The 16,561-nt window shown below is 34.0% G+C and overlaps 2 protein-coding genes and 1 long non-coding RNA gene across 6 annotated transcripts; 2 read left to right on the top strand and 1 right to left on the bottom strand.

Moving 5' to 3' along the window:
* LOC135145458 (uncharacterized) lies at positions 1–1,379 on the top strand. Its single transcript, XR_010283457.1, has 3 exons — positions 1–162; positions 294–366; positions 1,241–1,379. It is a non-coding gene; the product is annotated as an uncharacterized LOC135145458 (long non-coding RNA).
* Positions 1,380–3,497: 2,118 nt separating this feature from the next.
* On the bottom strand, positions 3,498–4,311 carry LOC135145496 (small nuclear ribonucleoprotein Sm D1-like). Its single transcript, XM_064077610.1, has 5 exons — positions 4,251–4,311; positions 4,127–4,203; positions 3,832–4,053; positions 3,727–3,769; positions 3,498–3,614 (listed from the first exon to the last, which is right to left on the bottom strand). Coding segments are annotated over exons 1-5 (357 nt in total). The 5' UTR covers positions 4,265–4,311; the 3' UTR covers positions 3,498–3,613.
* Positions 4,312–7,124: 2,813 nt separating this feature from the next.
* On the top strand, positions 7,125–12,456 carry LOC135145491 (C2 domain-containing protein 5-like). 4 transcript variants are annotated; one of them, XM_064077604.1, is made up of 27 exons: positions 7,125–7,212; positions 7,280–7,351; positions 7,426–7,547; positions 7,856–7,986; positions 8,122–8,217; positions 8,304–8,392; positions 8,512–8,613; positions 8,672–8,723; positions 8,784–8,885; positions 8,943–9,081; positions 9,207–9,261; positions 9,376–9,446; positions 9,597–9,726; positions 9,782–9,896; positions 10,191–10,331; positions 10,393–10,470; positions 10,516–10,637; positions 10,694–10,843; positions 11,038–11,105; positions 11,168–11,279; positions 11,334–11,447; positions 11,502–11,654; positions 11,706–11,793; positions 11,849–11,886; positions 11,987–12,121; positions 12,173–12,307; positions 12,371–12,456. In XM_064077604.1, exons 1-27 carry the CDS (start codon positions 7,195–7,197, stop codon positions 12,416–12,418), a joined length of 2,676 nt encoding a protein of 891 aa, XP_063933674.1. In that variant the 5' UTR covers positions 7,125–7,194; the 3' UTR covers positions 12,419–12,456. The 4 variants fall into 4 exon arrangements, with proteins under 4 accessions (XP_063933674.1, XP_063933675.1, XP_063933677.1 ...); XM_064077605.1 differs by having other exon boundaries at positions 9,785–9,896; XM_064077606.1 differs by lacking the exon at positions 7,125–7,212 and having other exon boundaries at positions 7,287–7,351; positions 7,458–7,547.
* The last annotated feature ends 4,105 nt before the right edge of the window (positions 12,457–16,561 follow it).

Here is a 16,561-nt window from a genome sequence, read left to right on the forward strand (position 1 = left end):
TTTCTTATTTTTAGTTCGGTATAATTTATTGACTTTTTATTATTACAAAATTATACCTTACTACTTTATGAGTTACATACGCTTTTGGTTACTCTTTACTTGGCGCCGAGATCTTTTATTTTCCGAGGTAGTACTTCTCTAAAGTGGAAGCAATATTCCGCGGTTAACTTTACCTACTTATTACTTAAGAGTTGTAGAAAGCTTATATTTTAGTTATTTCTGCTAGTGAAAAAAAAAGTTAAAACAGTAGTTTATTATCTCATTTATTAATTTAAATTTATTGTCTCTATTAGGTAGTGAACGTCACTTCAGTTTTTCTGTGCTCTTATCTGTATTATAGACACAATAGTTACTGCGAGCCGTATGGTACAGTAAAATTTATTTTCTCTGACTTAAAGCTATATATATCCTCTTACTGTAATATAAACACCTCAATTTACTTCTTTTATCTAAATTTTTATAATATAAATATTTTTTTAGTTTAGCCTGCGATAAATACTCCACCTTTTTTTAGTAGTTTTGGTTTACTTATTGTTTTTTTAATATTTAAAAAAATTTTGTTCTTGTATAAAACTTTGATTACTTAAATTTTAGTTTTTCAAATGTAAAATGTTATTTATTAAGTAACCAGTTGAACTTAGTATTGTAATACTTTTTAGTACTTTAGATTAAGTGGTGTGCTTTAAGATTATGGGGCCTTTAAGTTTTTACGGAATATTATTATAACGTTAATATATGTATATTTATTGTACAAAGTGTGATATGGGCTAATAACATTCAAGAATCATTTTAATAAATTTCTTTATTAACTTGTTGTCTTTTTGCATATACAATAAGTTTAAAAAGAAGTTGTTTAATATTTCCATTTTGTTATGTTGTTTACTTAGAATATTATTGTAACTTTGCTCTGTATCGAAAGCGCCACGGCGAGAGCAACTAATATAAATTATTAATCTTTATAAAAAAGAGAAAAAAAACAGTTTCAGACAAATTATTATTTTTTTCGAAGCTACAAAAAGATTATAATTTTCGTTTAGTCGCTTCTGGTTTCTTAGTTCTTTACTGTATAATATGTAATATTTTCTTTAATTAATAACTTTTCAATTGTATTAATTCTCATTTCTTAACTTTTTGGTTACGAATCTCTTACAGCTAACTAGTATTTTGTATTTTTTCTTTGAGTTAACTTTTTATATATAAATCTTCCTCTTTAAATTATTGATTCAATTACGGTCACTAGTTTTTTCGATCTTTGCGTTTTTTGAGTGGGCGGTTGTATTTTCCAACATCACTTTTCACTGCTCCGAAATATGGGATTTCCAAGGCGGAGAATTACTATTTTTACTACGGCCGCCACTGGAAAGTGCGAAGGATGTTTGAAAATTGTATTTTAAATAAATTAGAAACCTTCCTTTAAAGTTCAATCAATTTTTTTAGAAATAGTCTCTGGTAATTTGCAGCGCACGCTAATTTATGCAACTTAGCGGGGATTATACCGTTACAGTTCTGGTCATACTGTTATCAGTATATCAACATTTTATGCTTTATAATTATTATATATGGTTCACTAACAGTAATAAAAGTCAGTGATTTATGAACACTAATTTTTAGTATCCTTTTCCCTTGTCGTTGTGCACGTGTCGCACAACAAAGGCTTACGTGTTCTCCGCTCACATCTGAGAAACTTTTCCGCCAAAGCTTGCCATATCCTCCGTTTGAGACCCTTTAAATAATAAGGTATGGGTCTGAATAGAGTAATAACTCTTGAGAGGAACTGCGCCATGTCTCCTCTTTACGCTAAGGGCTGCTTCCTCTTTGGTCAGTATTATTACTAAACTTAATACATAGTCCTGTCTTCAAAGCTTCAAACTCGAGCTAAGAAGTCGCCCCTGAGCAGAGTAAGATATATTATGGCAGTAAGTTTATTCATTAAAGAGCCTGGACCACAAAATATAGTGTGACACACGTATAAGATGCCACTTATCTTTTAATATTGTACTTGCTTAATTTCGTACTTTTCCTCAAATTGGGACTCTAATAAAAATAGAGATCAATAACGAAGCATATTCACTGGCACGTCACTTACTTGGCCTAAACATTTTTAGACCTGTTTGGTAGAACTGGCTAAGAAATAGTTTATTTTATTCAATCTATAATGGCATAGTTGGTTTATTATTTTTCTGCTGCTTCACTATTTAGTTGTTATGATATAGTGAATCAGTTTTCGTTGATGGCATATTGACCTGCGCCCTCATTAAACAGGGGAAACTTAAATCCTGCGGCCACTGATTGTGTTAAGGGCTTGATACTTTAATAAATGATTTTCTGATCCCTTGCAATGGTCATTATAGCACCGGCGTGCTATAAATAAAAACTTAAAACTTGACTTTAGTCGCAAAGCTAATTGATACTTTCCGGAGGCCTCAGGTTTGTTTTAGCTAAGTTCCACCACTTTATGCTGAAAGGCGGGAGCACGCGTTGTCTAGAGGGTTAAAGTGGCGAGATGTGATGGTGGCATTATTGACTTTATATTTTCAATGTAAGTGGTTGTTCGGGACTCGAGATTGCTCGCTAGAACTTGCACATTTTCTTCTTGATGAGTATAAAAGGAGTTGCTAAACTAATAACTAAGAAAATTTTAGTTTAAAAAGACAGATGTTATAAGCACTTTGTAAGAAATAATGTTTATCTTGTTTAGTTGTTAAGTACTTCAAAGGTAATGAATATAGCATTCGATAAAATTTTATTTTATTGGTTATATTATTTAATAGTAAATAAACTATGTTTGGCGTAAATCTAAGTCCGTAGGTTATTATTTAGCCCTTCAATAATTTCCACAACTTGTTAGTAAATTACAAGGAAGTAGTGCTTATTTATTTCCTAAACAAGAGATATTACTATCTTGAGGATCCAAGTTGTTAAGATTTGTGTCAACAAATATAACTTGCTTTACACTTAACTTTATTACTGAAAGAGTCTTCGTTAATAATTTATAACCGTAAGCATTGTACCAAAAAGAATCTTGAATTATATAATAAACTAAAGGCTAAAAAACTCAAAAAAATCCTCTCTATAAGAATTCTTCTGACGAACTATATATAAGTTGGTAGATTCAATTAGCTGCTGTAAAAAGTCAGGTCAAATTGTCTAAAATAGTTCAAGCTACAGCTGATTTGCGTTCTGAGTAAAGTTTAACGTCTCTAAGTTCCTTTATATTTATTTTAATACTCAAGGTGTTAACAATAATGCCTGCTTATGGACAAGGCGGATAACGCGTAGTAAAAGCTAAGTAAAACCGCCATAAAATAAGAGCAAAACAAAAGCTATAAAATTTCTTTCGATACAATCTTTGAGGGAAGTTTTTAAGCCGTAACGACCAGATAGTTAACTCCCTCAAAAAAGAAAAAAATAGATTTGCATAGTGTCTACTACGCCAGCATCCCACGAACTAGACGGAGTTAAATAAAAACTGCTCTTTTTTATTGTAGGCAAAAAAAAAAATTACACAAAAATATACAAGGAATTTCTTGTTCTAACATAAAAAAATGAGTGAGCTGCAAGAATTCTCAAGAAATTCTCGATTGCAACAAAAGTAAAGGAGTGGCTTCTCAGCTCTTAGTAAAAAGTTAAAAATTATATTTAACTTTATAACCCATAAAAGTATTATATAAAATCAAAAAGGGGTAGAAAGGGTATAGGTAAAAAGACTGAAAATAAAAATAATACCAGGGTCTAGCGCGACCTCTTCCCCTGCGGGCAAGTCCACGGCCTTGTAGTAAATTTATAGTAGAGAGTCATATATTCTTATGACAAAAAATAAAAACTAAAAACCTCTTCCCCTTCCGCGACCTCTTCCTAAAGCGATTTCCTTCTTTTTTGCTTTTATTTTAGGAGTATCGTCAATGAGTAGTGTGTCCAAAGGTAGGGAATCGGGAAGAATAATATAACGAATGTGGTTCCCTCTTACACTAAGAGTATCTAGACTAATAGGATCCTTGTTCTTAGCGGTAAATTTAACTGCCCGAAGATGAGTATTCATACTAACGTCCACGCCTAAAATAATAATAAAAAAAAAACTAAGTATAAGTTAATTAGAGCAATGTACTAATATTTTACTTGAACAAACCTGTTATAGTTCCTTTAATAATAGAGCCATTTTTAATTTCGACTGTCACAGTTTCGCCACTTAACTTCATCAAAAACCTATTAAACTCATTTCAAAAACGTACAGAGAGCACGAAAAAAATTACCTAACTAACTTCATTTCGTCTAATATTCTTTAAAACCTAAAAAGAGGGTAAAAAATAATAGTTAATGAATCTTAATACAATGCACAAGTAATAATTATTAAAGAAGACAGGAAAACAACGCCTAAAAAAGAGGGGAAAAGATCCAAGAGCAGACCACGCAGATAATTATCGCTGAACGTGGAGCTGGGATATAGCCAAAATTTAGGTTAAAAGGTTAACGACTGTCAAAACTACATTTAATTATATAGCTATAATTTAAAATTTTTTGAATTATTAAGTCTTTTTTTTTAATTAAATAAAGTATAAAAAAGTAGAATAATTTTTTTTTTCTTTAGGATTATTAATTTTTATGTATAAAATAACTTTCCCACGTGCTACAATTAGGAGGGTGAAAGTCTTCTTACATGTGTTACTCTCCAGTTATGTAAACGTAGGAGGCCCTTCAACCTTGCTAAATTTTTTTTAAGACATTATCTCAACGTTTAGTTAGTAGGCCTCACTGGGTTTGCAACTTCTAAGCCCACAAACCTTAAGACATTTTTCTTTTAAAGTTGCCCAGTAAGGGTAAATGCACTTCTTTGTGAAATAAACGTTGGAATTTCTAAAAGCAACTTAAAATCTGCTTTATTTTAAAGAAAAATTATTTTCTATTTTTTTGGTTCCGTACACAATAATAATTTGGGTACGAGGTTTGTGCTTAAAACTTAATTTCTTTAATAGTAATTACGGCTAACAGCAGTACTATATGCAATTAACTAGGAAGTTGGAGCTATAAAGCTTAAAACTAAAAAGAGAAGTTTGTTGACAAAGTTATATGCAATTTCTGAAAAAAATAAATTTTATTGAAGAGGTTATACTAAGTTAGTCCTTCAATGTGCAATGATTCATAAGAGCAGATATAAAAAAGAATTGAGGGCTAATTGTAATGTTTGTCACCCTTTAAATCTAGTGTTACCCCCACTCGACTCCCTCCACCACCGCTCCCTACTCCAACAGTGAACACACCAGTGGATAGAGTGCTGACTATTGTGGTGCTGTACTGTATCTTGCATTTAACAGTAAAAAGATAACCTGACTTTACTTTTCTAATAACATTGACAGAAAACTAGTAGTATACTTGTAGTCCCATTATGAGTCTAAATAAGCCGTTTACTATAGCCGAAAAAAGAAAGTACCAAGATTATATTGCTCCGCGAATTTAACATCGAATGGAAGCACCAGTTTTGTTTATCAAAACCTTAGTTCTAAGTCAGAATTTCTCATTTGTAATGCTTTTGTAGCTGTGCCAAAAGAAATTTAATTCAGAACGGCATTTTAATCAAATACATCGATTTCAATACAAAGTATCCCCATAGGACCAGGGTTGAGAGTGGAAGGCTAGTACTTCACTAGAAACTATGATCAGTGTCATAGGTTTCACTTTTCGCTAGGAAAAAAAAAGTTTATTCTACAACTGAAGAAATAGTAAAACCATGTTTATAAATTTTTGCTAAAGCCGTAGCAGACCCATAAATTTTAAGAAGAGTAGACGGTATTGTCCTTTTAAAGAAATACTGTTATGAGAAGAATCGAAGGAATGGATTACGATTTTGTAAACAAATACTTCAACGTATGAATGCGGACACTCCTTTCTCTTGCTTTAAACGAGAATTGTGATGTAACTGACACTGCACAAATGCTCGTTTATATGCGTTGAATCAGCGAACAACATCTGGGATAGAGTTTTTGTTTAATACATTTTATTATAAAATCATTAACAATATTTATCTAAAAAAATTAAAGAAGTAAAACTTTTTCCTGTTCGATTTAAATGAAATAGTAGGGTAGGGATACCTACGCATTACGTCTCAGAAGAATGAAAAAAGAAATGGAAAAGTGGTGAGTTAGATATTTCTAATTAAGTTAAGTGGCACTAGAACAAAAAAAATCGGCCGCCCTTGCTTTAGAGAATTCTTATTAACGCATGGAATGAGCCACCGCTAAAGTTTAAATCTACTAATGACGCGAGAAACGGCAAGATTTTTACTGGTTACTCCTTATCACTGTTTATCGTTAAACAAGGCATTGTAGCAAGAAGAGATTTATAGTATAAATTAAGTACAAGAAAGTTATTAAACTAGCTGTAAAACAATTTAATGGAATAGCATTTCCTGCATAAATCTCGTTACTAACCCCTAATCTCAGACAATTTGGCAATGGCTACCATGATAGGCCTTGATTACAAAAAAGCAGCTAGCAACAAGCTCGTTGACTGTAAATGTTCGAGTGAATATGGGCCCCCTCAGTGCGATTTCTCATATCATATATGAGCAATAACAAAATTTGACAAAACTGAAAATATAATATGAATGTCTTTTAAACAAACTCAATATAATGGTTTAAATACCTTATCTCTGTGGAAAGTCTCCCAAACTATGACATTACACACTTAATTAACAAAAAAATGTATTATTATTTAGTAAAATTTTGGTAGTTTTAGTTAACAAATGGTTCATAGGGGATAGGTACCCTTCTGAGTATATTTTTGATTATAGTTTTTGCAAGTGAAGATTATTGGTTTTATAAGTTAGTGTATTGTTTGCTTTCAATCTTATTCAATTTCAGAGTAATAAAATATTCTATCAGAGACAATTAAAAATAATCACAAAAAACTAAAGAAATGCACCAAAGCACACATAAATAAATTGTTCCTAACTTAAAAAACCAGTGCAATTTTTTTGTGAAAGTTAGAAGAATTATATACATATATTAAAGCAAACCGTTTTATTAATAATATTTCCCCTTATAATGTAGTTGCCGTGTGGGACTACGACCCGTCTTAACTACATACTGAAGCGATAGACATACATTACACGGTCATTACCATTTCTTTGTCTCGTGAGTAGCCATTGTCGCTAGTCAAAAGTTGGTTCGCGCTTTATAAACTGTAGTTGATGAGAAAAAAATGCCTGCCATTTTGAAGGTATGCCAAATAATGAGCCTCAAGTTTTTAGAGCGACACTTAATATATCATTTTAATATCATAAAAGGTACGGGTTATATCAGCTAGGGATCTCCCGATAATGGATAAAAGTACGGAGTCCACTGATGCCTTTGTTGAGGTTTTTAGCCTCCGGCTCTCCTTTTTCAGCTCTTAAATTAAAATTTGATAACAGAAGTTTTTTTAATTTAAAAGGTTAAATTCAATGATGTGTGCTTTAAAACTAGTGTTTGCCGAAAAACACTTTGTCCCACCTGGAACACCGACTTTAGATTTGAAGTAGATGCCGAAATACAAAACGATATCCTTGAAATTAAGTTTGTTTGTTGTTAGACATTTGAACTACTAATTCTATAAATAATTTACTTTTCACACGCAGTTTCTTTCCTTCACAACCCAAACACACCTTTTCTTTTCTAGTTATTTTAATTAATATTGCTTTATTATTAGCTTTTAAAGTTGTAAGATCAACTTTTACCTTGTTATTTCCTGATAATCCTTTCAAGATCTGTTATTACATTATATAATGTATATACTACACTTTTGTTTTTTTTTGAAACCTTTCCTTATCTATATGAAAAAGTAGCTTCTCTTTTAAACATTTCTATTTAAAACCATTTTATAGGATTTATGATCACGACTCTTACAGCGCCAATGACGCTATTGGAAAAGTGTATATAGATTTAAGCCCGTTAACTATGACTAACGGTCCCACTCTCCTTCAAGGCTGGCATCCCATATACGACACCTTAAGAGGTATGAGGTGTTTCTCTATTGATTTGTAGTGTTTTAAATTATAAACAGTTTTAGAGGAAGTTTAGGTATATAACTTATTGCGACAGTGTTATTTTGATTGTACACTGCAATTTCTAGCTAATCATATTTTATTAGGCATAAGAGGCGAAATTAATTTAATTGTAAAACTTCACTTTTTCAATAATGAAAACAAATTTCGCGATACTTCAATTGGAGTTAAAATTTTCGCTTGTTAAGTTTTGTATTTATTCAAAGTTTATTTGAAACTATAAATTTTAAACTAATTCTTTCTTATAATAATTAAAAATTATTTTTAGTGAATGAGTTTCCGAGTTGTTACAGTTTAATCAAAGTTCACTCATTCGTTGAAGAACTGGTGGTCAGCACGGATCCTGAATACCAGTGGGTATTGGATTTGTCCTTTTTTTTTTTTTTTAGCATAACCAGTCTTTATATTCTTTCTTAAATGAAAGCCGTTTCTTTACTATTATTATTATTACTAATATATATTATGTATCTGTTGAGGTTGACAACTTTCGGTCCAATCGAGCCAGCAACGATGCTCGGGTCCGTCTGCTTTACCGTCTCACTGGTTCTTTGAAAAGGAAACTTGGTCTGAAGGCGTTGGTACTGACCATCTTTTCTGCTTGACTTGGGATTACTCTTAGCTTCCCGTTTATGTTAGGATCTGGGGGGCAACGCCATCGTCGGCTACCTGCAGGACTTTGATATTGAAGGTGAATATTGCGTGCTTAAGCGTGTGGGTCAAGGAATATTAAAGATTAGCCCATTGACAGGCGAGTATGGGCTGGTGGCTCGCGGTATCGGGACTGTGGTGACTCTGCAAGAATTTGAACCTGCCATGGCTTCGCAGGGGCCGGCGCTCCTCCTCTTTCAGGGTCTGCCTCCATATTGGATACTGGCAACATCCATAGCTTGACTGCCATTCGGTGCAGATCCAGCACGAGCACAATGCAAAGGCTCATTGAATAGATCTGGACAGGGTGACTTGTCCGTGCATCGTTTCTACAGTCACCACTTAAAGTCAGTGTTCCCTTTTTATACGCTGAGCCATTGGCCGTCCTCTGTTATTCAGTACGTCGTCCTCCTTTGCTTTTTGAAGTTTTTCTAGTCTGGTTTTCCTTATATATAAATTTGATACTTTATGTGTATGATTACTACTTTTCAACTTTGATTTTTAACTTTTTACTACATTTGAGGTCTATTGGGGGATTCGTTACCGCGAGATCCGTCAAGCTTCTTAGTAAAATAGAAGTAGCCTTTTATAAACGACGCTTACCCTTTTTAACTTCATTTTGGATGTTTTTCCAAAGTTGTCTCTGAATACACTTTCTTTGGTGGCTAATAAGCATTTTTTCTGTTGCACAGGAGCCAGATGAGCCGGAAACCAGAGACGCATGGTGGCATGAAATCCGCAGTGAAATTGACTCCCACGCAAAGTTACTATTCTTCTATGCTGCGTTGAACACGTGACTTTTCCGGCACTGCTGGCTTTATAGAATACACTAAATACTCTTTTAAGCGTTGCAGAGGGGGTCAATAGACTCTCTTATCGTATACACGTGACTTAACGATTTAAACTGTGCCAGAGTGCTTGGATGCTCGGTGGTTATTGGCTATACCGAAACCACTACCATCTGTGACGAGCTTTGCATCCTCTCAGCCACTGGAACAGCCGCAAATTTGGCATTTACTTCAGCTAAGGATGAACCATACAAAGTTTTTTTTAAATTTTTAATTATATTACAAACATTATCACTTTTATAATATATAGCAGAGCCCTACGTTTTATGGAAAAGATAAAATAGCAAGTCTTTCCAAAACTGTTTCAAATAAAAAGGTGGAGTATAAACTTTGCAATCTCCTCGGAGTCGCGAATAACTCGGCCGGTATTCCTTTCTGAATATTTATTTCTTGTGATTGAATAGAAAAAAGGTAACAAACTTTTTTTGGTTCTGCTAATATTGTTCGTAGAGTTGCAAATAGCATTCCCTTGGGCTGCACAACAAATGTAGAGTAAAAGTAAGGGAACATTAGCAGTACTAACAATAGTTTTAAATGGTTGATTCTTTAAATTAATGGAATTAATGAGTAACTTCCTTTATTCTCAATATTTAGAGACTTAGGTGCAGTAATCTAAAAATACTATTTCATTAACTGCTATGTTATATACTGTTATCCAGAAACTGTATGCCCTGCCGGGTTTTCCCACGTCCCTTTCACTAAAAAAGATTCTCCTTTCACCAACAAACCCCAAAAATGCAGATCTTGTCAAAAATTTTATGTGCCCGATATCCTTATTTGCACGCTCGAGTTGCAACCGGGTATTTTTTTTTTGCTTTTTCTATAGTGCTGGTTGCTCCGTTTGCCTCACCCGGCCCCTAGGGTCTCAGCTGGGAAGCCTCCTAATAGAGAGCTTGTGTGTGGAAGCGAGTGTTTGTCGGGCCAAGAAGAAGCTGCAGGGTATTTTTTCTTAGGCTTCTTCCCTCTTTCTTCTTATCATTATAGGCGAAAGCAACGCCATTGTTGTCAGCGAGGTGTTGCCGTTTATTGAATACGAGCTCCACCGGCAACTGCTCAATAAGTTGAAGCTCCATGCTATGAACGCCATCTTTGGCTTGTCGGTTCAAGTATTGCACTTCAACGAGAATATAATTCCCAGCTTCCAACTGTCATCTGCCTTAAGATTTCCATAAGCGAAAGTGTGATCTCAGCTTTGGCCGTGGGAACTGCCGTTTTCATAAAGAGCCTTCCTTTGCTTCCTCCTATTAAAATTAGTCGTTCGCTTCAAGTTCTTGACGAAGAGGATCAAAAGTTGGTTTCCATTCAGAAAAAAGTATGAAGTACCGCCACCTTATAAGCGGCTGTGCTTGTTTTACCTTTAGAAATTGAGAGATAACTTTTTTTGTATATCAAGCAAAGTTTCTTATAGAGCAGTTATTAAACACTTAAGCGCAGTTACACTAAATTTTTTGGTGTGCAACCATTAAATTACGAATGATTTTTGTGGCTAACTACGCATATCCCGAGATTATCGAGAAGAGCGGGGAGCAGAGGAGAGCCCGCATGGAAAGTGTCGCATGGAATTCTGATTCGGAGTTTGTTTCTTTAGTTGCTCAGATGATCTTTTTTAGTGTGCCGCTGTTTATTATAATTCCAGCGACGCGGATTCGAAAACCGACTCGAGCGACGAAAATATTTCTGAAAACATTGCTCTTGAATTGGCTAAAAGACGATCTCTTGCGCTTGAAATTGACGATGAAGAGGACGAAGTTTTGTGACTTTTTGTTATATGCCTTAGTAAATATCCATGTATACCTACGCAGGATAACCTTGCTATACTCATGGAGCCACCGCCACTCTTTGGGCCTTCAGTGCAGTTTTCAACGCTTCAGGCCGTCCCGCCGGGGACAGAACATTTAAGTTTTATTAATGCGCAGGTTCATTGGTAACTTTTCTTTAAATTGCCGAAACATACCTTCTTTTTGCCTTAGATGATAACCTCTTTGCACCAAGCAACTCTAGACGAATCGTTTCGCATCAATCAGTCCTTTTCTGGACTTTTTAAAGAGATAAAACAGTCATTGCGCTTTAAACTGCGGCATTTTAGCCCTTGTTGTGTCTTGGATTTGAAATTTGACGTCACGGTTCGTGAAAGTTTACATTAAGAATTTTTTTTCGTAACCATTTGGACGCAGATGAGCGAAGAAGAGAAGAACATTGCGCAGATATTGACTTCCGCCATGGTGGTGCCCTCAAAAAGCAAACAATTTTCGGAAAAATCGGGTACTTCAAAAACCTTTATGTAACTTTATATGATGGTCAACTTGCTGGCCGCTAGACGACCTCCTCTTTGGTTCAGAAGAAGCCAAATCTCAAGTAGCTATGCTTTTTAGAACTTGCACTGTACTTGTGTATAACTAAGCGCGCCAACACAGTTGCTGTTCTCCTTACTTATTCATACCTGTCCCTTTTTGAGGCTTCGCGGGATTCTCTTAAAGAAAAAACTGTCTTTGTAGAAATGACAACACTAAATTATGTCGTTGGAAGAAGGGTCGTTCGGTATTTGAGTCACATTGAGCTGTTCCTCATTAAGGAAAATGCTCTTCGTGAGGTAAAGTTATCCGACCCATCGCCGTTCCTGGTGGCTTACACGGACTTCTAGACAGATTCTGTTAGTGAATTCATACACGTGTTTGTCACTGAAGTCTACGCCATTGCACGAGCACAAGTCCGGCTGCTGTGTGGAAATGCGATCTTGGCTTTGAAGTTGAGGATCATTGATTGCAATGCCGGTGAGGTTCGTCGGGTGGTTGTCTCTGTTATTATTTCCTATCATCGACATTCCATTGCTACTACGAAGGGGTACGTGTTGGTCATGCTGAGCGGAGATGTTTGTGTGATTTCTTAATTTTATTATAAACTTGTAATTTGATGTCCAGCTTGTAGTAATGGGATTTTTATATGTGAAATAACTAACAATAAAGGCAATAACTGCCGCTAAAACTGTTTCTAAAAGCAGCAAGACGATTTCCCCAAAAGTGATAGTTAATAATTATTACTATGACTGTTACAGCCTGCAACTTCGATTTTCACAAACGTATACTAACCTCGACCGACGTTAACGAGATTACTTACCGAGACTTAAGCAAATAACTATTGAGGTTTGCGTGCAATCATAGTTGATGAGAGGAGCTGTACTCAATTCACCTTAAATTATTTAGACAGTGTTTAGCTATATATTTCGCCGTAGTTGCTTTTGTTTAAATGAAAGGGTTATAGCTCAAAGTATTAAAAGTTGATATTATGGAGAATATCTTACTCTTTAAAACCTAAGCGCGTAAAACATCTCAAAAAAGCCAAAAAAAATTAAATTTCAAAAATTTTTAAGTTCAAATTGTAGCAATTTGAATTAACTAACTGTTTGCACTAATTAATTCCTAAAGTACTTTGTATCAATATAACATGTATGCTGTGAAGAGATAATATTGTTGATAGATTATGTAATAAATATCATACTTTATAAGTGGAGGAAAAAAATAATTCAGTTTAAAGCAGGTTTCTAAATTAAACTATGTTATATGAAAGCTTTCGGGGGGCAAAATGTATATATGTTTCTCCTTGGTAACTTTAAATGGTTTACACTTTGTGATTAACGAGAAACCAATTTTAAATAAAATGTAACTTTAAAAATATTTTTGGGTATATTAGTTCCTTAGTTGGGAAACTAAAATTAGACACTTTCCTAATTATATAACAATATTAACTAACTATTATAAACTATAACTTTTTCTTCTAAAAATGAATTTTATTGTAATTGTTATAAACTATTTACTAGCAGCTATTTGTACGTAAACAATAAATTTATTTATAAAATCGATTTCTTGCCAGTAAATGCGCGTTTTACCTTTTTTTACCTGCTATTAAGTCTTCGTATCAATTTAGTTTACAAGCAGCCTCACCCCTCATTCACCTTCTTTCCTATTAAGAAAAACCCTTTCGGACGGAGAACATGAATATCTATTGAAATTCCACTTTTTATCGTAAAAACCCTCGCCCTCTTAGAGCCGTTTACTGAACAGCTACAAGTGCTAACGAAAACGGTTCATAGGTGTTGATAGCAATCATTTTAACTACGATGGCCCTTGAGCCTTCAGCAGAGTTTTCAAAAAATTATGACTCTGATGATGAAATAAAAACGAGCTCTGCAGATTTAACAAACTGTACCTTTTCTTCTTTTTCAGAGATACCAAGAGTTGATTTTAATAAGGGAATGATTCGAGCCACAAGTGAAAACTTGGGAGAAGATATTTCTGAAGTGCTTAAAAAGTTTACAGAGAGGTTAGAATATTTAAATATACTTGAAAATGAGTTATCATACGAAAAAAAAAAAATAGAAAAGTTTTTGTGCAAAGCTGATAGGGAGCCTATTGAGAAACTCCACCAAGAGTTACACAAATATTATAAAAATGAACGAATATTTAAAAGCTTCCCACTTTGCAGCACAGGAACAAAATTGAAAGTTTTTGGTAAACATAAACGTGCTAAGCTGGAAGTAAATCCTAAAGCCGTTGAAACAGAAACTCGTCAACTGAACACTGCTACATACAATAATAAATTTAAAAATCTTAACTTGGGATTACACGACAGTGATTGTGATCTTAACTTTAATAGAGCAAACTTGTTACCATGCACTTTGCGTAACTCTATCAGCCAAGATTTTCCGGGTTATTACTCACTTCCGGAAGCCTCCACACCAGAAGGTATAACTACTACTTTAACTGAGGATATTCATACAAAAAAAGCATATATCAATACTAGTTTGCTTGTACCTGAAAGTAACGATTTAAAGAAAGCAACTTTTAGTACTAGAGGAGATTTACCTAGTACTATAAGGAAAGAATTTTAAAAAGATACCGTTGACTTAACCTAGTTCAGATTCACCCTGCTCCGTTCTCTCTGTAATTAAGCTACATAAGTCTTATTTGAGGCTTTTATAATAAAAAACTGATTGAATCGTGCTTATTCTGTTTTAGTTAAGTGCTGTTCACTTAAAATTATAACTTTTTTTGAGCCACTATACCAACTAATTTACTTTCTACACGTACCTTTATAACTTAAGTATATAATACTACATTCAAGCTACAGTTACTGAAGTTTTAAGCCCAAGAGTTCAGTTAAGTAAGGCTTTACTCATCAGTAGATTGCCTAACTTGTCTCTGGGAAGATATTAATTACGCAGCTTACCAACGAGTAGGTTGGGCAGTTTGTAAGAAAAGATTGCAGACACTCCGTTCTAGTAAGCCAAACAAGATAAGGCAAAACCCTGACTAAGTACCTAATATCACTTATAAGAATATCCGTTAGATATAAATGCTTAAAAGGACCTTTTTAAGATTTTTTTTTAAGAGGCCTGCTCTGCTGGGTGACCTTTAGATATTTTTATTTAAAAAATTTGGAAGATTTGAACACAACCACTTTTATCACATATATCCATCTAAAAAAAATTTACTCACCTTAATCTTACCATAGCCCTAACGAGCACACGAAACAACCTCTTATAGTGGGAACCGCCGTATGGTATGATAAAACAGCATAAAAGGAAAAATCATTCAAAAATTTGTGTAAATTTGCAAGTAAATGGATACAAATTAGGTAAGTACAGCAGGGATACATTTACTAATTAACATAATTTTTTAATAGAGGGTAGAATGCAATGCCGAACAACACAATAATATACCAAATTTTTCATATATATATGATGTTTATATTAAAATCCTAAAATATAGCTACTCCTAACAGTATAACTGTTTACCTGTTTAGAAAATATTTTTCACTCATTTACTTCTCAATTTCTTTACCTCTACTTAACGCAGTCGACGTACAAAAATGCTATTAATATTAATAGCACAACTCGAGGATCAGAATCGCCCCTAAAGAGCCTACTTCTACCTCCTAGTGGAGGAGAACCGTGCTGAAAGACAAATTCATAAGCAACCAATTATATTATAAAACACTTTTTACTATAGCCAATTTGCTAAATGAACTTTTCAAATTATTATAATTGTTCTGCAAAATGCATTAAAATACAATATTTTCCTATACAAAGAACCCCCTGGGCTGCAATTCAAAAAAGAGGTTACAATAACCGGAAATATATTTAAATTGCTGAAATATACAGTTATCGTAAAAGCTGGAAACTGACTCGCAAAAAGGTGTATGGTACTAGCCGAAAGCTGCCTACCTTACGCAGAAATACTAAAGTAAAAATTTTATCGAGGCATTTTGCAATAAAAACTAATCTTCTCGGTCAAGGCGAGGACCCGATAGTAGAACAGCTCTCATACTAAAGAACTTACTTGAACCAGCCACAGAGACTCTTACTCTTCTTATTTATGCCAACCCTAGTTTATCACTAAGTAGCCACAATTATATCAAACTTTTCCCCAAAACGCGGGATATTGACCAAAAAATTTACTATCCTGTACTGACAAAGTAGCAAAGAAAGGTTATACCCAGGCAGGTTTAGAAGAGGTCACTAAAACTATCCAACCACTCTTGAGGTTCATTAAACACGTGGCTAAGAGATTCTACAAAAACAAAAAATGCTTAAGAATGGAATCGAACCGTTGACTTTACGATAAAGAGGTAAGATTATACCACTTAACTACTTAAGCAATTTGATAATAAAGTTCTACTTTGGTATAACAAAAATACCACTCTAGAAATGATAAATCATTCTACCAAAGTAGAACGAAAAAAAAAGGTATTTCAAAATTTTCTTTTTCTATATCTAGCAATCCCACTCGAAGCTTCGCTGGTGGGACGATTTGCTTATACAAATCGCCTGTCGACTTAGCTTGCTAAGTGACCGACAGGTTAGACTAGCGAACAAAGAGAAAATTTTAAAATCTTACTTTTTTTTTCCGTTCTACTTTGGTAGAATGATTTAACATTTCTAGGGTGGTATTTTTGTTCTACCAAAGTAGAACTTTATTATCAAATTGCTTAAGTAGTTAAGTGGTATAATCTTACCTCTTTATCGTAAAGTCAA

The sequence above is a fragment of the Zophobas morio genome, unplaced genomic scaffold, assembly GCF_036711695.1.
Source record: "Zophobas morio isolate AGI-343-1 ecotype UQ-CSIRO unplaced genomic scaffold, CSIRO_AGI_Zmor_V1 ptg000155l, whole genome shotgun sequence".
NCBI classification, from domain to species: domain Eukaryota; kingdom Metazoa; phylum Arthropoda; class Insecta; order Coleoptera; family Tenebrionidae; genus Zophobas; species Zophobas morio.